Below are 23,826 nucleotides of genomic sequence, written 5' to 3' on the forward strand. Positions count from 1 at the left end.
TAGAATATTAGTGAATTGACAATTAATGAAAAAGCCTCAGCTCAGAAAGTCCTGATTGGTTCAAATAAATAGCCTATACCTGCAACAGTTTAACTTTTCAGGCTGCCAAAAAATGGAAGCTGCCACCGTACATTTACTTGGTACTCATCATTCAGATGACCTTGATTGGACCCTCACTTATGCTGCCCTTTTCGCTTTATTAAGAAATACTCGTCCAAACCTAAGACGATGATACAACGCCTCCGAACATCAGTCATTTTCTGCATAATCGCTGTTAGCATCGTGGCCATCTTCCTTCTCGCCTTCTTCTGGGATGTGACAACTCGGGTCGGTAAGTTTCAGACCGATCACGAAGCTTGTATAATTTTGAGTTGACTTTATTGAAATACTGTATGTCACAGATAGAAACGGAGAAGCAAGAGAAAATGAGAGGGAGAGATCCTGACAGTCTGAAGGAGATTAAGAACAGCAAATAGTAGAAGCAAATGCTACGAATTCAAAGGCTTGCTAATCACATGACATACCTATATATGTAATAGATTACATAACAACTCGTCACAATTGGCAGCCATAAAAGAAATAGTGTGCTACTACATCAATAAGGCTTTATCAGCTCATTTGCTTACTTGTATAATACCAGTAGTAGAGGTCACATGTACTAGACACAAACTAAACAAACTGACACAGGCAATTGGCCAGTAAGACATCTCAGTGAGGAGGTGTGTCCAGCAGCTGTTTCATATAAATTTATGGGAGGAGTCAATCATATTCTATCTACTCTGACTGCAGCCCTAGGTCTTACAACCTCATTGCTGGTTTATCAAGGTCAGTCTCTTGTTCTACATTTATGATAATTATTATAGTTTTTTATAATTAGTTCAGACACTATAAAATTAATTGTTTTTGTATAACTAGTTAAGCAGTAAGTAACAATTTTACATTCTAGTTTTTACTTAATTATTTTGAAAAGTTTATAGCATAATAATATATAATTATAATTAGGCCTACATCTAAGTATTTTCGACATTCACATTATCATGTAGCCTTTTATATAGCTATTATAACATAAATGTTTCCTATCTTGCACATAAACAATCAATATTATTGACTAATAATTAAGAATGTTCAAAACTAACAATAAAATAAACACTGACAGCAAACATAAACTTGCAAAAGAACAGCATCTTATCAGCTGGTAGACCTTCACTTGAATGTCTGGCAAAATTAGATTTTCTGGAGTTAATATCTTCTTTATCTTTTGTGTTTTTCACTCCTCTAAATAATTAAGAATAACATGCCTGCTTCTGTATACCTTTTCAACTTTAGAGCTAGCTGATATACATGTACTTTGGCCACTAAAAGCAATAGGTATCTTGATAAAGTGGCATTGCATAGCTCATTGCTTTCCAGAAATATTTGTCTCTTTTGGCGGACTGCTAGAGTTTTATTCTTACAGTTGAACAACATGTTTTTAACGGCTCTTTGTTTTGTGTTTTGATGTCCAGACAAAAGGTGAAATGATCCGTAGGGCCTGATGACTGATGATTCGTAGATTTAGGGCTTCGGAAGTTTTGTGTGCCAGAATGTTTACTTGTTTACCAAAGAGGAAGTTTGCATTCTTGGCTAGCATGTAAACAAACCACTGGCAGCGCTTTAGCGGAATAGGATCAATGTCACCGCAACGGCAGCTACCTGAGACATTCACTTGAAATACTAAAATAAAAACTGCTTTTCGTCCTGTTGGTCTAAAATGCTCAGCAGAGCAATTTTATCAGTACAAGTTTATTCTACGAATATAGGTCGTTCACTATTCAAACTATTTATAGGACTCACTTAAACCAGTTACTTTTGTGAAAGAAACGAATGCTACATGTTTAGCAAAGTTTAAGATTCTGCAGCTGGGTCGAGTTTTTTTAATTTCAACTCCTATCCTAAAAAAAAGCTATAAGCCAACATCTCATGATTTCAATGAAAAAGTGAAAATCAATCATCTAACAAAAACATAGCCATACATAAAAAGCATAAACTATTATATTTTAAAGTTTACCATATTTGCTTTGGTAACAGCATGTTTGGACCAGTCAAAACAAATTGTTTCAATTTTTTAACTATTTGAATAGGGTAACTTCTGATCAAATACAATGGTCAACATTTAGAGCGTATGATAGATGAGCTTGTAAATGTAAAATATAAGTTTCTAAAATTTATAACAGGCAGCATCTATAATAGACCGCATCTATAATAGACAGCATCTATAATAGACAGCATCTATAACAGGCAGCATCTATAATAGACTGCATCTATAATAGACTGCATCTATAATAGACCGCATCTATAATAGACAGCATCTATAATAGACCGCATCTATAATAGACAGCATCTATAATAGACTGTACTCATAATAGACTGCATCTATAATAGACTGCACTCATAATAGACTGCATCTATAATAGACAGCATCTATAATAAACTGCATCTATAATAGACTGCATCCATAATAGGCCGCATCTATAATAGACAGCATCTATAATAGACTGCATCCATTATAGACCGCATCTATAATAGACAGCATCTATAATAGACTGCACCCATAATAGACTGCATCTATAATAGACTGCACTCATAATAGACTGCATCTATAATAGACAGCATCTATAGACCTAATAGACTGCATCTATAATAGACAGCATCTATAATAGACTGCATCTATAATAGACTGCATCTATAATAAACTGCATCTATAATTGACTGCATCTATAATAGACTGCATCTATAATAAACTGCATCTATAATTGACTGCATCTATAATAGACTGCATCTATAATAGAGAGCATCTATAACAGACAGCGCCTATAATAGAGATTATCTATTATATAGACATCTAGATAACATTAATAGTATTATTGAAATATATCAAAGTAGTGTAGATTTTTTAGGATCATGCAAGTAATGCTAGTTTTTCTAATTATAATATGACACTAATAGTTTGTTTTGAGACTTCGGAGCAAAAATCTTATATCCTGAACTTCAAAAGCATCTATTGGCAGCATGAGTGGTTAAATATGGGTGTTATGTAGAGATCACCAAATTTTGTGGTCTGATCTTAGCCACTGCAGTGTTTCATCACATATTTTCGGCAGCCACAATAAGGAAACCCGAAGAGTGTTTATTATTTGTACTGGATACGGACAAAATTGACTCGGCAGGTTGATTTCAGTATAATGACAGAAACAGAAATGAGCCGTAGGCTAGAGGAAAGGGCTCTCTCTGCGTGTTACTGAAATATGTCAAAACAAACCGATTTCATCCTCGCAATGCTGTTATTCCTTTAGATCTGAGACCAACTACGTCAGCATCCGACATTCCTAGTTGTAAATAAAAACAGAATATATAAAGTGAGGGTCGGGTACTATGTGGGACATATTGAAAACTTGTGTCTGCCATAAAACTCAAGCAACGAAGGAATGCCTAGCCATGTATATTTATTTACTTACGAAAATATCTAAAGGCTTATATGCCTAGATGGTGTACAAGGTACTCTCTCATTTAACAATGCATCCATTTTGTCCCTTTTAGGGATTTTTACAAACTAATGAGTTATTTTATCAAACAAGCTTGAAGAATGCTGTTATAAAGATGAACTTGTTTTTGGTTTGAAATAATTCACAACTCAAATGTTTAGAGAGGTAGAAACAAACTTAAGGCGCAAAATATGATATTTATGAACTTTATAAAGTAAAAAATTTTTTAGTTTGTGATTTGTCAGAGAGGAATTAAGATTTACACATTTTAGTTACATGTAGCTTTGTGATGCTAGATTCATATTCCGGCGACTGCATAGTTTTACTGTTGTCTGAAAACAATTTCTTGTAGGCAAATGTAACGACAATTAGGCCATTTTCATATTTTTAGTGCATTTAAAAATCAAATATCGTTCGCATGTTTTAATAATTTTTAAGTTTTTTGGATAAACACAGAATTAAACATACAATAGTAATCAACTTTGCTGACTTCTAAAATATTACAATAGCAATATAATATGACTTGTAGGAACAGGTAGTCACACGTGAAGAAATGGAGCTGGACAAGAATACGTACACAATTAATTAGCCTTCGAATTTGTTTTAGACTATGAATAATATTAATAATAATAATATTGATGATAATTATAAAAAGCTCTGCATATAACGAATGACTTGCAGATAGATGAAGGTTTTGAGATGGTCGAGTTCTCAGTTTGTTTACATAAACATGATAGTGAAGCATTTAACACGGCACTGCATTGCTGCTCACAACATAAATTCTCTCCATAAAGTTATTCCAGATTATGATTAAATTATGTCTCATAATTGTTTGCCAAAATCTGTAAAATTAGCCACCACTAGACATTTGTAAAGGCATCATTTCACTGTGCTATGCTAGCCCCTATCTTCAAATATTTTTCAAAGTATTTTTTCAGATGCTGCTTCAGCTTTTTGATTTTCTCATTGAAATCTAAAACTTGTATGTCAACTGCTGGTTGAAAGCCGAGTGATTGCGGTTTACAAATAGCACAGCGTGAATTATCCAGCAGGTGTTTTTGAGTAAAATGAGAATATCCAAAAAGGCTACTGAATATCTGGTCACAACACTGGGTCAGCAAAATGTAAGTGATATCAGTTGCTCACTGACATCTAGCTGACATCTGGCTGCCCTCTATACATAAGATACATAGGCTCATAGCGCAAGACATGTCGTGATGCACAAAGGTTCTACGTCATTGGCGATGCAAGTGAGTGCTCTGGTGATAAAACATGCCCACATAGCTGGGCAACTAGATTTTGCGTCACGTCACGTTGTACTACTAAAATATCTTTAGGACTCATTTAGACAGTTTGCAAAGCATCAAAGGTAAATTTTTCTGCTTTTGTATTTTTCTTGTACAGCCTTCACACAGCAAATATGTTTGTATGTGTGTACTACTTAATGACCTCTTTAACAAGCAAGAGTTTTCAAATTATGTTTCTTTGTGATCAATATGACTGGTCAAGTGCTAGTTGTAGCGTAGTTTCCACAGGTTTGTTAAATATGTGTAAATCTGAATTTATAGTGATGAGTACAGTTATACATGTGATGAGTATTGTATAAATAAAAATATATTATTGTTTTGGCAAGAAGTTTTGGCAACTACCAGATTCTTGGCAGATTCAGTAATTAAAAATTGCGAAATTCGAAATTCGCTGACTCCTAACATATTTTGAGCAAATCACGTCAATGCTATTAACATTATTGTGAACAGTCGCTACGGGCCAGTAAATCTTATTTTGTTTTCTATGGCAAATAAGTAGTCATTTTTTTCAATGGTTCGTTCAGCTACAAAAACTGTCCTTTTAACTGCGATTATGAACAAAAACAGTAGGCTACACGGTAAATAAGTCAATGAATGTCAATAAGGCTTCAACAGAATGGCACTGACCACGTTGTTTGACTCCCAAGAAGCATCACAGTAATAGAGCCCCATTCAAGGACAAGCACGCTGCAAGCATCATCACGGAACTCTCCAAAAAATATTTCTTCTTTATGAGACACTCAGTTGATGGCCCCAATATATAAGTTACTCATAGTCAGGGCCATGTTTAAAACAGTGATTGTTTTTTAAATGATTAGATTACTAAAGCATGTTGTTATAATCTTTCTCCTTAGATGCCACTGTGGAAATTTTGTCACATTGTATTCATTTTGAGCAAAACTTACATGCACCAAAAGGTTTATGACACACATGATAGATGAGTCATAAACTTAAGCAGTATTTTATATGAGAGATGTAGAACAGAAAGTGTAGCCTTGGTAATAGAGGAGATAGACAGTGCATAGGTAGAGAGAGGTATTCATAGAGATAACGTACATGTAGATTACATGAGCTTTAAATTAATACATGCATTGCATTGCTAGTTTAATCTCTCTTGTAACATATGTGGATGTTTTACAGTTAGATGAGAATGCCGGAGGTGAAATTGGGCGTCGCGCTGCTGTTCGTCGTGTTTGGTTGGTCTTCCTGGATAGACGTGAACGGAGTCTGGGTAGAACTTCCTCTTATGGTTCACAGGTTGGTCTTTTTTATTGCCAAGTACAAACATAATAACTGCCTTGTCTATTTCGCATTTATCACCAGTATACTCGCGTATTTTGATCGTCGCTAGGCTAGCAATGTGAGTTATCTAATCTTTGAACTTTACCCATTCCAAGTAGGCCTATTGTCATTTGTAAGTTATAAAAGAAAGTTTTTGGTAGTTATATAAAGTAAAATCTGGCTAATCAGAAAATAATTAAAACTTTGTCTCAATAGTTATAACCAAAATACTAAAACCATGTTAACATCAACCTTAACTGTTAGCATCAACCTTAACTGTTAACATCAACCTTAACTGTTAGCATCAACCTTAACTGTTAGCATCAACCTTAACTGTTAACATCAACCGAAACTGTTAGCATCAACCGAAACTGAAAAACATCACGTTTTGATGTTTTCAAATTCAAATTTGAAAACATCAAATCGTGATCGCGATGAGTTTTCTGTTGACTCTAAAAGTAAATATGCAGAGTCTAAAAAGGTAAGACAGTAAACAATAGCTTGAATAAAATTCACACAAAAATTTATCATCTTTTAAAATTATAATGAACATTTAATTCCTCCGATTTGAATTGTTATATTCTAATAAAAAATTGCACTTCTAGTGAGTGAGCCACATGCATCCAGAGTAAATCACATGGAAATCACACAAATTGTTCAAATGTACAAGAAATAACCTGACTATAGGAACTTCATGAGCTCAAAGTGTCATACGATTTCAGGTCGGGTTGTATGAAACTTAAAGATGGACTTAGTAGATTTTACTAGAAAGTATCGATATTTCTATCATTTGAAATTGTTTTTGATGTTTGAGGTGATCTGACTGCCAGGATGCTTTAAGATTAAAATCGACAAAACTTGAGCAAAACGAGCAGCTGACAATCTATTTTTGCCAGTTTTACTCCTCTGAAGCTTCCAAATGCACAAGCAAATAAAGTAACCATGATTAGAAATTTCTTGACAATTTCGAGGGTATCTGTCTTCATGATCTCGGAGGCTTTTTATGCTGTTTACAGGCTGCCAGAAAACTGGAACCTACCATCTTACCTGGTGCTTATCATTCAGGCAGCCCTCATTGGGCCTCTCGTTTACGCCGGAGTCTGTCACCTCATCAAGAAGTACAACACTGAGGCAAAGACAACAATTCAAAACCTCCAAACTGGAGTTATATTTTGCATAGTCTCTGTTGGTGCTCTGGCTGTCCTGTTTATATCCTTCTTCTGGGATGTGACAAGCGTAATTGGTAAGCTTTTTCACATTGTGTTAGCTTAGATTAGTCTACCATTTTTACTAGAAACACTTGGTCAGCTAGCAGTTTCTCGAACTTGTATTGCCGTTGACACTCTTAGATTTTGGGGACTGCATGAATGTTCCATCCAATATTACATTGTAACAAAGTAGAGTTAATCTTACCATAAATGTTGAACATTGAGGCTCTATAGTTTTGTTCTATCAGATCACGACAGTGCCCTTATTTCTGTTATTTTTTGACAATAAAAACTCTCATTTCATGACTGTGATGTAGTAACAACAGAAAGACGACGCGTGACCATTAATAAAATTGTGTTACTATCTAAATAACAATGAAACAGACACCAATTTTTTTCTCACAAAAACTTGTCTATTTGAAACATATTTGATCTAATACAACGTGATGGCTGGCATATAGAAGAATGTTCCGGAAAATTTTTTTTCTCACGTTGTACGCTCAGTGGCCCATATCAAACTGGCACGCGCAAGTGTTTATTTATGTACAAATAGTAGTTCATTCTCTTGATCACAGCCAAACCTAAATACCAGAACCGCTCTGCACAAAGAGTAGAAACTGCCAACAGTGTACTTGCTATCTTTTATTTCCCACATAGAAACGTTTAAGTATTAGACTCACTGGTTTAAACTGTTGCTTTAATGTTAATACTATAACCTAATTACTGTACCATAAGAAGGGCTGTAGTATCTAAACCCTAACCACAGTTATTCTACAATGAAAACCAAGAGTTCACTTAAGGGCACAGCTGCAACTTTTGAAAGGTGAACAACCCAGAGGTCTTGCCTTTAATTAACAAGTAAACAAACTGAGGGCTCACATTACTAGACATGAGACACATATATGTGGGCATGGAAATACCTACCCTTAGAAGAAATGATAGGCTAGTGTATGCAAGTACAGTAAGTTAGTACAAATAACCACATGTTCTACATTGTTGTGATGTTATAGTATCCTCTCCAGGGATTACGTGTTTGTCACAATTTCCATTTCCATAACATTTCCATAATTCATTTCCATATTATTTCCATTTCCATAACATTTCCATAATTCATTTCCATATTATTTCCATTTCCATAACATTTCCATAATTCATTTCCATATTATTTCCATTTCCATAACATTTCCATAATTCATTTCCATAGTTTTTTCCATTTCCATAACATTTCCATAATTCATTTCCATATTATTTCCATTTCCATAACATTTCCATAGTTTATTTCCATATTATTTTCATTTCCATAATTCATTTCCATATTATTTCCATTTCCATAACATTTCCATAATTCATTTCCATATTTTTTTCCATTTCCATAATTCATTTCCATATTATTTCCATTTCCATAACATTTCCATATTTCTAAAATAAAATTTCCATATCCATTTCCATAAAATTATGGAAATATTTATGTTTATGGAAATGGATATGGAAAAGTAAATATTTCCATAATATGTTTAGCGATCCCTGCAAGTTGATAGTCAACAGAATGGGTACGCTATATCAATATAGCTTTTTGATAGTCAACAGAATGGGTACATTATATCAATATAGCTTCTTGATAGTCAACAGAATGGGTGCATTATATCAATATAGCTTCTTGCTAGTCAACAGAATGTGTGCATTATATCAAGTAGATGGGCAATAAGGTTGGTATTTATTTCAAGGCTATCATATTTAATAACAAAGCTTCTCCCCGTAGGAGCAGCAAACACACCCATTTGCTTTCATAAATATATAAATCTAACAAAGTTCTCAATGGCTTGTATGAATCCACCCACATATGTATGAGCACGAGCTAAAACAGGCCACGCTGTCAGCCTTATATGATGACAGATCAGATCGATTCTGATGACAAAATGAGTCATAACATGGCTTACAGCAGCCCCGCCTAGATGTTGATTATATGATTTGTGGCAGTGTTGGGTAATGTAGGACCTTCGTGGCAGCGCTGTGTAATGTAGGACCTTTGCTCAAAGCTCTGCAGATTTACCTCTCGGCTAGCTAATCTGCTGTCTGTATTAAAAAAATGTAAAAGTGTAGTTCTGACGCTGCTCTTGCATAAATGCTGACTTTATTACTTCTCACACCACCTGCTCCAATCTGCCGTTCATGCAGTCAGCCCAGTGCGCTCACTTTGCCCACTTGCTTGCAATAAATTGCGCAGTTTTTGTCATAAAGCAACAAATCTTGGAATTTTAGCCTGCTAATTGCTTTATTGCATAAAAATGGCTGTTAATTTTGTATTATGTTTATGAACTCGTTAATTGCGGTCCAGTACTGTCGAGAGCTGATGCTGCCAGCTTTAATGAGCTTTAGATGGCGGTGGAATTCAATTCTAGCAAAGTTGTTTAGCTGGTAGCTGAGCATGAGGAGGAATGGTAGCTCATCCGTGTTACTGGGTCGTGCTATCGTTTATTGTGTCACCTGTTGAGTGACTTCAATAGATGATGACTCACACATTGATACCGTCATTTCTGGTCTAAAGTAGTTGTCGATATTATAGTAAGCATGAAAGCTTATTGCATTAGCCACTCTTTTAAGTGACCATTGTTTCTAATAAAATCTTTATACTTTCCATTAAGGTGTAATTATTTATCTATATATTTGTTCATTTATGCTTATGCCTACCAAAGATTTTTCAATAATTTTATTTATTAAATAAGTCAAATTTTATGAACATCAAACCTTCAGAGGTATTCAGACGCAACACTAAATGAATATTTCACAGAGTCTTGTTGTATACAAGGAGCGCTTAGTATCTTTTATTTGGAACAGAGAAATTCCCGACAGTATTTCAGCACGTATTTATAGTAACTTTATTGGGATAAATGTCATTCAGGAATAATTTTTTTAAGATAAATACATAACTAAGTAATTACCTAATTACAAATAATAATATATACTTTATTCAGTTGTTGCTTTCAGCCAGTAAAATGCTGAACTCAAACATCTCACAGCATTGTATAGGACTATAGGGGAATGTATAATATATGTATCACTAGGCTAAGAAATGTACAATAAATGTATCATTATGCTGGGGAGTGTTTAATAGATGTATCACTATGCAAGGGAGTGTACAATAGATGTACCACTGTGTACGTATGTGTGCGCGCTTGCGTGTCAAATGAGCGTGTGTGTGCAATCGTCAACTCTTCCCGAACATGTGATTAATTTATACATAATATGAATATGATATTTGTTGGCTAATATACTTTATTTAGGGTCCAAGCAACATCAAAGCTGTATGCTACCATTGCCTATAATTAAGCCAGAGACGATTTGGGATAGTTTCTTTCAGACTCCCTTAATAGTTTCTGTAATATCACTGATGTTAGCTGGGTTTGTGTGTTACCATTGTCTGTACATGTAGCCAAGTCCAGAGACAATTTGAGTTAATTTCTTCCAGACCCTTTTAATATTTTCTGTAATACCACTGATCTTAGCTGTTTGTGTATTACCATTGTCTATTCATGTAGCCTAGTCTATACTATATAACTCCCCTCTGTTTATATCTTGGATTACGGGTATGTTACAATTTCCATAATTCATTTCTATATTATTTCCATTTCCATAATATTTCAATAATTCATTTCCATATTATTTCCATTTCCATAACATTTCCATAATTCATTTCCATATTATTTCCATTTCCATAACATTTCCATAATTTATTTCTATATTATTTCCATTTCCATAACATTTCCATAATTCATTTCCATAGTTTTTTCCATTTCCATAACATTTCCATAATTCATTTCCATATTATTTCCATTTCCATAACATTTCCATAATTCATTTCCATATTATTTCCATTTCCATAACATTTCCATATTTCTAAAATAAAATTTCCATATCCATTTCCATAAAATTATGGAAATAATTATGTTTATGGAAATGGATATGGAAAAGTAAACATTTCCATAATATGTTTAGCAATCCCTGATCCTCTCCATATTGGTTTTTGATATCTTATCAATGTTGATAAAATTTGAACAAAATAATGTTATTGTTACTATGTATAGACTTTATATACCTTTTCAGTGTCATCTGCTTAGTAAGTACATCATTACAACATCACATGATGTTGGTACAAAAGGTTCCAATGATCACATGTTTAACAAATTCATCAGTACAACTTGTATATTTATGTGCTACCACACTTTCGGTAGTAATGGTTGGCGTAATCAAGAAATACTTAAAATGAATGCTAACTTTGGCTGGTAACAGGCGTGTTATGGGTTTACGTTAATAACTTACCATGTGCTTAGTCTGTGACATCACAGCATCCTGTGATCACCTTAGAAATGAATAAAAAATCAGATTTTACTCCATGATTTTCTTTAGTACATTATGTTGTTGCACAAAGACTGTGATCCTCGCTACTGAGATTGTTATTTGCTTTATTTTATTATCTTGATCAAGCTAAATAATTTGCAGCAAAATATACTAATCTATGTAATTTTTTAAATTGAAAAGATAGCATGGAATACTAGAATCCTTCTCAATGATGCTGTGATGCCGAAAGCAAAGCGCAATTATATCCGCATATTACTTTTGAAAGTAGTGATGTAACCTTATGTGAGTTTATAAAATTATGCTGTACTAGTACCCTGGTAGTTTAGAGTACCATGAGAAATCATCAGGTGTGGCAATAAGACACTGAGAATGAGTATGTGTACAATAATTCTAAAATATAGTAAAGCAAATGACTGGCGCAGGTGGTAGTGTCGGTCTACGAGGCTGGAAGTTGTAATGTTTAAATCTCGTTGGAAGTAGTCTTATTTCCTAACCTTTAAGCGTGACTTAGGACAGACGGACAAACATGGCTCTCATTATGGTAAAGATTAATTAATGCTACTTCTTCATTGTGTCTGTCTGTTAGTCCACATAAAATGCTCTGAGTTTTCACATTGTTTGGCTGATTTTATCCAAACTTCCCGCTCATACGCTCTGGGCTTGTTTCCTGGGAACTAAAATATTTAGTTTCAAGACTGTATCTGGTTCCTGAGCACCAGTTTCTCAAACACCCACCTGCTCGCATTCTGATTGAAAAGAAAAAACCTCAGTCTTCGCAGAGCTCACTGCTAGTTTAGTATAAACCACAGCTAACTCATGTGTTACTATGCTTGTTTATAAGGCTTAAAGATGAACTTGCATAAAATTTTAGTAGATTTTATCAGAAAGTATCCGTATTTTTCCTTCATTTGTGATTGTTTTTGATGTTTGAGGTGATCTGACTGCCAAGATGTTTATAGACCAAAATTGACAATACCTAATCACGGTTCAAACACTCAGATCAAGAGTGATTATGGCGTCTATAGTTTTAAATGAACCGACAGAATAGAGACACGTACCGTTGCAACTTCATATGCAATTGTTTTTGATGTTTAAGGTGATGGGAATGTTTCAAGATTGAAATTAACAAAACTTGATCGTGATTTAAACGATCCAATTAAGCAAAGGCGCGACTATGTCGTCTTTAGTTGTAAAGAGACTGACAGAATAAAGACGCGTAGTGCTGTAACTTGCACACAATAGCCGATATCAACTATCGCCAAAGATAACAACTATAGTGACATCATTTCCTTCTGAGTGTTTGAATCGCGATCAAGTTTTGTATATTTCAACCTTGAAACATCCTGACAGTCAGATCACCTTTCAAACATCAAAAACAATTGCAATTGATAGAAAAATACGAATGCTTTCTGATAAAATTTTCTAAAATTTGATACAAGTTCATCTTAATGAGATGACGACTATTGACAGGTGGTGAGGAGAGAAGCACAGTACTGCTGACCTTGTCTTTCGCCTTAGCCATGGTTGATACCCTGTCCTCCGTCACTTTCCTGCCTTTCCTTGCCCACTTCAAACCTGTCTACATGGCAGCATTCTGTATGGGAGAAGGCATGAGCGGACTACTCCCTACAATCATCGCTTTCATTCAAGGATCTGGTGAATACACATGCGTGCAAGTAAATGCTACAGGAAATGGAACGGAAAACACAGACCTCCAACCTCTATACGCCGATTTACTTTTTACAGTCAGGGATTTTTTCTTGATGTTATTTGTAATGCTGATAATGTCATTATTAGCCTTTGCTCTGCTACAATACTCTCAATTTGCAAAGTCGGAACGAGTAAAAAATGAGTCTGATACCGAGCCTTCAATTCTGTATACCAAACCCAAAACCCTTGACGAGTCAAGCAACTCGGACCTTGACTCTAAAGCTGAAATTGTCAAAGAGGTTGATGATACTGTGAAGGAAAGTTTGTCCACAGCGAAATATCGTCTGATACTAACTCTGATGACCCTTATATCTGGTGTGGCGTACGGTGCGCTGCCGTCTATACAAATTTACTCTCTTCTTCCATATGGACAGCTTTATTACAGGTGAGACACTTGTAACGAATCTCTGCACTAGTAACTTATAATATGTACCCTTAATGACCTGCTAAAGAAGAAAGTTTTAAGTTTTTTATAATATTTTCACACGTGTCATCCTTTTCCACGTTGACGCAATTTCAATTGCGTCTTTACTTGGGCGCATGAAGATAAACAAGCCAGGTGGGCTTTGCAGGTTAAACTTTTGCAAATGGCCCTAGATATGAGCCTCAAATTGCCTTAGATATAAGCATGCCTGTCAATGTATCATGAAAATTTGTAGACTAAAACTTTTATTAATATCTAATGTTTGTAGGCTACCATAACCAAACGCTTTTCTTAGCCTTGATTACAGATCATCTTCTAGTCGATAGAGTAATCACTGTGACAACCTAAAAAAGGCATGTAGAGGGTAATTCTATATTTATGGACACATATAAAGCAACACTATTGCTTATTTTGTACCCCCCCCCCCCCACCGACATGAGAAGTATTTTTAAATATTTGATCACTTGTATCCCTATGGTTTACTCATGAGGAATTTAAAAACCTGCCATGGCTAAGCGGATATTTTCAATAAACTGTAGATATGTACCTGCTCGGGCCTGTTGATGCACACAGCTCTCATACCAAGTGCTAATGTTTAGCCTACAAAAAATTGTTGACTAAATTGTTATTATTATTTTAACTTTTTAGATACTATTTATTATTATTTATTTTGTTTCTAAATTCAGCTTTTGGAAAAGTTTTCACCTGCAAATGTTTAAGAATGTCTTTAGCAACTTTACTATATTATATTCGTAAATTTATATACATATATGTTATATTTTTAAAGAACCTGACAAGTTGTTATGCAATTCAGATCGAATGAAAGAAATAATTACTTAATTTACTCAATGATTATTTGAAGAATCTGTTTGTCACAAGTTCTGTTAACTGCTAACTTGCAAGTTAGCAAGCTGTTTATTAATACCAAGTTAACTTGCTCATTAACAAGTTGGTTTACTGATAACTGGTTAACATTTTGATTTATTGATAACATGTTAACTTGCTGGTTAACAGGTTGATTTATTGATAACAGGTTAACTTGCAGGTTAACAAGTTGGCTTATCTGATAACATATTAACTTGAGGGTTAATTTGTTAGTTTTTTAGTAACAGGATAACTCCTTGCTGACAGGCTAATGGTAAACGGGAACAAAATCATCAATTAATGATGTCGCAACATGGTTCTGCTATGTAAACATCATCAATATTATTATCGTGCTAAAAACAGCATTTATATAAAACTTTGGCTGTGTGCCATATTGATGAACAAAATATTACTCTAATTCTCAGATAAAAAACCATCCTTTTATGGATAAAGTTTTTATGCTGAATCAGAGTTGATTGCGGTTTGGATTCAATTAGTAGTCCATGGAGTCTTACCACGGGTGACCACTATGTGACGGGATAACCATTAAGAACTAGTGGTCCTGGCAATACATTCTGTTTATATCTTAGCAATGTATAAAAAACATGCAATTCTCCTTCTCACGTGCAATGATGCTCATTATGTTGGTGAATTTGATAAAAAACAACATCACTATCTCAAGAACCCGCCCTCAGTACGTACAGCCTTACATTTTTTTATCGTGACAAATTATAGACAGAACAAAATCACTTATATTTTTTAGAATTACAAATTCATACTTCAACACTTTAGGAAGGTAATTACGTATATAATTCAAGATAATTTACTAAAAAGCCAATGAAGCCAATATAGGCCTATACATTTATATACATCATTTTACGAAGTTAAAGTGATTGAAGTATAACCGGGTCTGCAAATAAGATTCTTATTAACAAAGTCAGCTCGCAGAAACATAGATGTATCAGTTGGAATATAGGCTATACAAATGCTGTGAAATCAACCTTAGTCTTGTTTCTATAAATGCCATGAAAGAAAGTTTAGAACAGACAATAATGGAGCAGTGAAAAAACCAGTTTCATGTAAAATTTGGTGAAGTTATCAAAAGGTGCCTGTATATAGCACGGATAAACAAAGATGAGTAAGGATACACGAAAGGGAGGTTAAAAAGGAGGGTGCTTTTAAGATACGCTGTCAATTTTAGTTTCATTATCAACTTTCTGGTCACTGAAGATAAATGTTATAATAGTGTTTGCTCTTTTCTCCTCAAGATAGTCTATTGAAGATGAGCTCGCACAAAATTTTAGTGAACTCTTTTAGAAAGTATCGGTTTGTCTATCATTTGCAATTGTTTTTGATGTTTGAGGTTATCTGACTGTCAGGATGTTTGAAGATTAAAATCAACAAAACTTGATCACAGTTAAAACGCTCAGATCAAGCGAGAGTGTGATTATGACTTCTATAGCTGCAAAGAGACTGACAGAATAGAGACGAGTAACACTACAACTTGAATGCAATAACCTATATCATTGCTGATGTCAACTATAGTAACGATAGCAACTAACGACATCCTTTCGTGTGTATTGTTTGTTCTTCTGAGCATTTTAACTGCGACCAAGTTTGGTTAATGTTAATCTTGAAACATCCTGGCAGTCAGATTACCTCAAACATAAAAAACAATCGCAAATGATAGATAAATATTTTGCCTACTAATATTTTTGCCTAGTGTTAATCTTGAAACATTCTGGCAGTCAGATCACCTCAAACATAAGAAATAATCACAAATGATAAAAAAGTATCGATACTTTCTGATAAAATCTACTAAGATTTTGTGTAAGTTCATATTTAAGCAATGCGTAATTTTGTAAATGTTTATTTTCTACAGTTGGGGGATGAAGCTTGCCACACTCTGCAACCCCCTGGCTTGTGCTTTGGGATTCTTTATCATGTCAGAGAGTTTTCTCACACTCGGGGTTCTGACAAGCATGGCAGGTGCCAGTGCTCTCTATATACTTGTAATAGCTTGCTTCAGCCCAGAACCACCAATAGAAGGCGATGCAGCCGCTGTTGTCATGGTAAGCAAACATAGCCTAATGAGTAAGACAGCGCGACAGCACTAGGGCATGAAACTATGTCTAGGAATGTTTGTGTGAAGTATAAATGTACTGGTCACTCAAGAAGCAGCCATATGCTGATTATATTTTACATAATATAATAGACTATATTCTACGTAATATAATAAATCACATTTTATATAATATAATAGATTAAATTTCACATAATATAATAGATTATACTTTACGTAATATAATAGATTATCTTCTACATAATATAATAGATTATATTCTACGTAATATAATAGATTATATTTTACGTAATATAATAGATTATATTTTACGTAATATAATAGATTATATTTTACGTAATATAATAGATTATATTTTACGTAATATAATAGATTATATTTTACGTAATATAATAGATTATATTTTACGTAATATAATAGATTATATTTTACGTAATATAATAGATTATATTTTACGTAATATAATAGATTATATTTTACGTAATATAATAGATTATATTTTACGTAATATAATAGATTATATTTTACGTAATATAATAGATTACATTTTACGTAATATAATAGATTACATTTTACGTAATATAATAGATTATATTTTACGTAATATAATAGATTATATTTTATGTAATATAATAGATTATATTTTACGTAATATAATAGATTATATTTTACGTAATATAATAGATTATATTTTACGTAATATAATAGATTATATTTTACGTAATATAATAGATTATATTTTACGTAATATAATAGATTATATTTTACGTAATACATTAGATTATATTTTACGTAACATAATAGATTATATTTTATTTAACTATATTTTACAACTAAGCAATTACCAATTGGTTAGTTGTCAATATGTCACCATTCTTACATACTGTAAATGGCTAAAAGCTACACTATATAGGAATACAAAATCTTTTAAAAAACAGACAAGAGCTGTGACTTGCTCATCCTATGTGACAATGTGTCATTTCTTATACATAACAATAATTGAAAAATCAGTTTCGAATCTGCCAAAAAATACATAACTCTATGTTACACACTATAACACAATGCTAACACTATAACAACAATAACACCGCATTAAAAACTATAAAAACAAGTACAGTAGATGCTCCTACAGCGTAAAGAATCTGTTTCGTGAACATTTAAGGTTATAGTGGTTTTATGTTATACGAACAGTAAAATGCATGTGAATTGCCTAGTCCGTTCCAAGATGTTCTCAAAATCACCACTGTGACCCTTGAAAAGAAAAAATTAGACTTAACGTTTTAATTAATTACTGCACAGTAACTATAGTATTATTAGTTTGTATCAACAACTCTTCTCCTTTTTTCTTTTTACTTTGAATCAGTTTATGCTCCAAGATTATGGTGAAATTACAATAAGTTGAGGAGAGCGCACACTTTCAACGTCCTTTTACATCAATTTGTTTTCCATTTTTTTCTAGACAGCAATTTCTATTCTTTAAAGAAAAACTAATAAAAACATTTTATTGGGCTAAAATAAAGCAAAACAAAAATATATCTATACTAAGAGCGGTGTCTGTCCACCCGTCCCATCCATAGACCAGGGTTTAAGGTTAGAATAAAAGGTACCTTTTGATGAGGCTACAACTCCTAACATTCAGCTTGGTAGACTCACACTCTAACACCTGCCATAACTGATCGCCTTAATGTAGTTCTGAATCAATTTGCACCTACTTATTCTCTGCGCTTCATCGACACGCTTGCCGATCTCTCATGACGAACTAGACTGCCAGAGTACTAGATTATATAATAGAGATAACTCTATATCCTTTTCTCTCTAGTCGACGAGAGAAAAAGCATTATTTTTAAAGCAAACTAAGAGATTTTCGTAATTTAAATTGAATTTAAGAACTTGCTTCGACTTGACACTTTACGTTATATGGAATTTTTACATAGTGCAAAGCAAAAACTTTACATAAATGCTTTACATTATGTGGAGTTCACATTATAGGAGGTATACGTTATAGGAGCGTCTACTGTATGGGTCATTTGCTCAAACTTCAATGTCATTTTGACAGCTTGCATAAGAGTTGTCAACAATTCACATTATGTGGTATTTTCCTAATTATAGGTGTGACCAGATACCTATTAAACAGCTTTGGAGCATATCATGTAGCAATGGTATATAATTGTATTCCTATTCACCTTAAATATCCATTAACACTTTTATACTTTTCCTCTTCAACCTATATCACTAAAAAAATAACTTACTTAAGCCAATTATGAACAGGCTTTTCATTGAGGTTAAGATAATTACCAGGTGGCTGCGAGGAATCCCAAATCTCGCTGTAATTGTTCTTTTTTAGGATGTTTTATTTCAAATACCGGTTGTTTTTTTCAAATATTCCCCAAGTTTTGGCAGGCTGACTAAGGAAGTTAAATTTTCCACAATATTTTCAAGCATTATTTTTCTAATTTGCTATAAGGCTTAATATTTCTAGAATGTGATTAAAATGGAAACAGTTAAGTAAGCGCTGCACAGGTGTTTTAAGAAAGTGCCAACCCGCTTTGATACTGATGTCATTAAGAACACTTGTCCTACCCTGTCAGTTTAATATACTGTGAGACACGCCAGGCAAGCTAATAAAGCCCTGAGAATAACTACGCGCACAACTTATCCATGTCTAATGCGGCTAACAGTGAAAAGCTGAAAGTTTTGAGTTCAAACCCTGCTGAAAGCATTCTATTTTTCCTAATCTGTAAGCCTAATCTCAGACAGACGGATAGGCACAACTCTTATTGTAGTAAAGGTTGTTGCTTGTGTTACTTCCAAACATTGGCTGTGTGGCCTGGGCTCTAGTCAAGAAAATCCTTTGCTGTAGGCATCTAAAGGTATTGCTACCAAACTATAATGTATGTATTACTACTTTTTAATAAATAAAATATTTCATTCCGCTATCCTTGTAACCTTGTTAGACTAAAATGTAGTCATTACTACAAAATGAATTCTTCAAATGTGGTTTGAACCTGCAGTTTTTTTATGACACTAAATCATCCAGTGTGACAGGGAAGACAACAACCGAGTACAGTGTTTTAGGCGCTAATTTTGTGCTGTTTATTAACTCTGACTCATGTTGTGGAATGCACAGGTTCAGGACAGATTTTTGGCATTTAATTTTTTTTAATTTTCATTTAGTTTATTACTTACTTTTAAAATGTTTTTTAAACCAGACATTACAATGATTACTTATTCAAAAAATATGTTATAGCCATGAAGTCTATGTTTAACAATGTTAGCCTTAGAGTTTTTAATTTTGCTGCAATGTTAATATATTGCAGGTAATAGTTTGGATCTTTTTCTCTGGAACAGTAGCGTACTTGAGAATGCTTCTCTCCAAGATTGGGATGAGACGAGGTCACTCAGGCTTGTTTTGGCTTGGCATGTGCACACAAATTGGTTCATTTATAGGAGCTCTTTCTGCCTTCCTCTGCACTTCTGTTTTCCAATTGTTAGGATCAGCTTCTCCGTGCTAAGACTAATTTCTCCTAGCAAGTTCAATACCACAGTTTGTAAATTAATGGATTATAAAACATGTTTTGACTTTTATCAGGGAATGTGCTTGTTTTATCTATTAGGGTTGTTATCCTCGTTTCATATTCTCATTTTTATATAATATGAATTATGCAAATACATAATAATGTATAAATCACTTAATGACAAATACATTTTGATAACATCAGCTCAAACATACATGTAGATCTGATGAGCATGTAACGAAATGAGCGAGTATCATACCACTACAGATGTTGAGCTAGAACTGCAACTTCATTGTTATGAAAGGCAGCAGACACAGAAATGCTAAAAAGAATACATAAATAAGTAAAACAAAATTAACTAGCATCTAATTTATGAGATGGCACAGCAAGCAAATGCATAGTCAGAATCAAAAGAAGTGCAGCGATGTGATGACCTACATTGCAGTAATCTGAACAAACTGAACAGAATGTCTGGATTACATAACTCTATATAAACAGCGGACAAATATTTATAGAATTTATGTAAGCAATACTTGGATCACTGTACAAAAATGCGCTGAGTTATATAATGTATAGATTAAAAACTTGACACAATTTTTTTACGCATGACTAGCATGTTATTTTAAAAGTTTCCAAAAAGAAGAGCAAGCATTATTAGATTGCCGGTCTGTGAAATGCTCTGATCAAGCTCTCATAGCTCTGATCAAGCAGTGATCAACTGTTCTGATGCAGTACTTCAAAGCAATTTGTAAACATCTCACGAATGAGCATAAATAAGGCAATAACTGAAGCCATCATTTAACTGAATAATATACCACTCAAGGCTCAAATATAAAAGAAATCAAGAAACACTTATAATTTTTTGCAGGTAGGATTACTAAGTGGGGTTTGAGAAACCATTTTTAGCTTTGTTTCTTATTATTTCAATTGATTAATGAGTTACTAGTAAGAGTAGCCAGCATGTGACTAACAGAGGTAATTAACATATGCTTAACAGGAGAAAATTAATATACGCTTAGCGGGAGTAATTAACAAGTCTCAACCACAAGTAGTTAACTTATCTCAAACAGAAGTAATCAAAAGGAAATTAATTAACGAGTCACTTGTAAAAACAATTAACATATCACTAACAAAAGTAATTAACATGTCACTAGCAAGTAATTAACATGTCACTAGCAAAAGTAATTAACATGTCACTGGCAGATGTAACTAACATGTCACTAGCAAAAGTAATTAACATGTCACTAGCAAAAGTAATTGACATGTCACTAACAGATGTAATTAACATATCACTAGCAAAAGTAATTAACATGTCACTAGCAGATGTAACTAACATGTCACTAGTAAAAGTAATTAGCATGTCACTAGCAAAAGTAATAAACATGTCACTAGCAAAAGTAGTTGACATGTCACTAGCAAAAGTAATTAACATGTCACTAGCAAAAGTAATTAGCATGTCACTAGCAAAAGTAATAAACATGTCACTAGCAAAAGTAATTGACATGTCACTAACAGATGTAATTAACATGTCACTAGCAAAAGTAATTAACATGTCACTAGCAGATGTAACTAACATGTCACTAGCAAAAGTAATTAGCATGTCACTAGCAAAAGTAATAAACATGTCACTAGCAAAAGTAATTAACATGTCACTAGCAAAAGTAATTAACATGTCACTAGCAAAAGTAATTAACATGTCACTAGCAAAAGTAATTAACATGTCACTAGCAAAAGTAATTAACATGTCACTAGCAAAAGTAATTAACATGTCACTAGCAAAAGTAATTAGCATGTCACTAGCAAAAGTAATAAACATGTCACTAACAAAAGTAATTGACATGTCACTAGCACAAGTAATTAACATGTCACTAGCAAAAGTAATTAGCATGTCACTAGCAAAAGTAATTAACATGTCACTAGCACAAGTAATTAACATGTCACTAGCAAAAGTAATTAACATGTCACTAGCAAAAGTAATTGGTGTCAGTGTAACAATTGAGATTTGCCAAACCAAACAAGATTTAGCCAGGTGAAGGTAGTTTTATCTTTGAAAAAACTTGTTAAACCAAACATTAAAGAGCACTTTGAACTCTTTCTAGCCAATTGTTTAAACGATGACAAATTAATTACCACTCTATTAAAAAGCATGTTGACTGCTATTTCTTCTCGCATTTCTTTGGCCTTCCAGCTCCTCTCCATTTGCAAGAACAACTGGTACCTAGTAAGAGTTTCATTGCGCTGCAAAGTTTTGTCTGTCAACATGGTCAAGTAGTCACTTCACCAGATTCACGAAAGCCTGATGACAAGAAAGTTTTTGTGACCATATGCTTTTGTGACCATATGCTTTTGTGGCCAGATGCGGATGCTCTTTAAGGTCAAAAAACTACGTTTCTCTCAATTGAAAATTGCTGAAGTTAGATTGACAGATCCCTCGCCTGATGAGTTTTGAATGTTATGTTTAGGATGACACGCCAGCTTTTCTAAAAAGCAAACATTATTTAAATTTCTCAAAATCATTGGTTAGATGCTAACAGCAAAAAAAGACAGTTTCTGGTTTTTGTCTTGTTTATAATAATTTGAGTGAATGCCAGTTGTGAAGTAGTTATGACACAGCCAGCCCAGCTAATGTCACTGCTGGATTTGGAATTCATTTTTCTGCTTGCATTAATAGTCCGTGAAAATACCCTTAATATTGTCTCATCTCAGAACAACTTTCCCATTCTTCCTCAAATGCGTATTCTCAAACCATGTTTTTATGCAAAGCCATAGATGTTGCGTACATCTCATTGTCTTTCACTCTTTATCATTGATTACATCTGTTGATTACAAAAACTAAAAATGGAGCTCATCTTACTATTACAATTATGTGACGAACATCCTTTGTTTCAGGAAAAAATAGAAACCTTTAAAAAAGAATGTAGTGTTGCCAGGCAACAAAATGTTTTTACATACTTCCAGTTATGCTTTTATGCTACCAACACAATGGATGTATTTTTACAACACAAGGATCTGAGAGCTTTATTTAAGCCTAACAGAAAGTTAACAAAAAATTATGATATACAGATTCTGAACCTGTTGTTACTCTTAGCAAAGAGTCTTTGAATTCATCTTCAACTCCTCTCAGTTTAATAAACAAACAATAACGATGTTTCCACGAGGCAGTTAATTCACAAGATTGCGTCACTCGCAAAAGGAAAATGGCAAAAACTCGCAAATCAAGCGAGCTTTTTACGCGCAAATTTGTATAGAATGTTACATGCTTGCAAAATATGGAAAAGTTACTTGTGAAAGCTGCGCAAGTTATTTCATTTCAAACACTTTCCGCACTTCAGTCATTTTTATTTCGAAAGCCTGCTGCCAAGTGAGAGAGGAGTATCCCGCTATGATCTCTGATGTAGAATTCTTGATCTTTTTTAACAAAGCCCCAGCGTTAACCAGCAACACGCGGATGTCCATTGAAATACTTATTGCATGGTAACTCAATGTGCGGACAATTGCAAATTCACATCATCCGTACAATGAAAACATAGTGTGTGACACATTTATCTCTTTCAAAA

General features: G+C 33.7%; 1 protein-coding gene across 1 annotated transcript; it reads left to right on the forward strand.

Annotated features, from left to right (window-relative positions):
- Positions 1 to 698: 698 nt before the first annotated feature.
- Positions 699 to 20,472, forward strand: LOC137399669 (solute carrier family 52, riboflavin transporter, member 3-like). Its single transcript, XM_068085856.1, has 6 exons — positions 699 to 825; positions 5,969 to 6,085; positions 7,126 to 7,352; positions 13,144 to 13,768; positions 16,554 to 16,743; positions 20,072 to 20,472. The coding sequence occupies exons 2-6, from the start codon at positions 5,973 to 5,975 to the stop codon at positions 20,264 to 20,266; spliced, it is 1,350 nt and encodes a 449-aa protein (XP_067941957.1). The 5' UTR covers positions 699 to 825; positions 5,969 to 5,972; the 3' UTR covers positions 20,267 to 20,472.
- Positions 20,473 to 23,826: the final 3,354 nt, after the last annotated feature.

Source organism: Watersipora subatra, chromosome 7 (assembly GCF_963576615.1).
Source record: "Watersipora subatra chromosome 7, tzWatSuba1.1, whole genome shotgun sequence".
Taxonomy (NCBI): domain Eukaryota; kingdom Metazoa; phylum Bryozoa; class Gymnolaemata; order Cheilostomatida; family Watersiporidae; genus Watersipora; species Watersipora subatra.

What these genes read in the sequence shown, in the direction of transcription:
- LOC137399669 (XM_068085856.1), top strand. Translation starts at nt 5,973, where the DNA reads ATGAGAATGCCGGAGGTGAAATTGGGCGTCGCGCTGCTGTTCGTCGTG. An exon ending in TATGGACAGCTTTATTACAG is followed by an intron (nt 13,769 to 16,553) that starts GTGAGACACTTG and finishes TATTTTCTACAG; the next exon opens with TTGGGGGATGAAGCTTGCCA. An exon ending in ATGCAGCCGCTGTTGTCATG is followed by an intron (nt 16,744 to 20,071) that starts GTAAGCAAACAT and finishes AATATATTGCAG; the next exon opens with GTAATAGTTTGGATCTTTTT.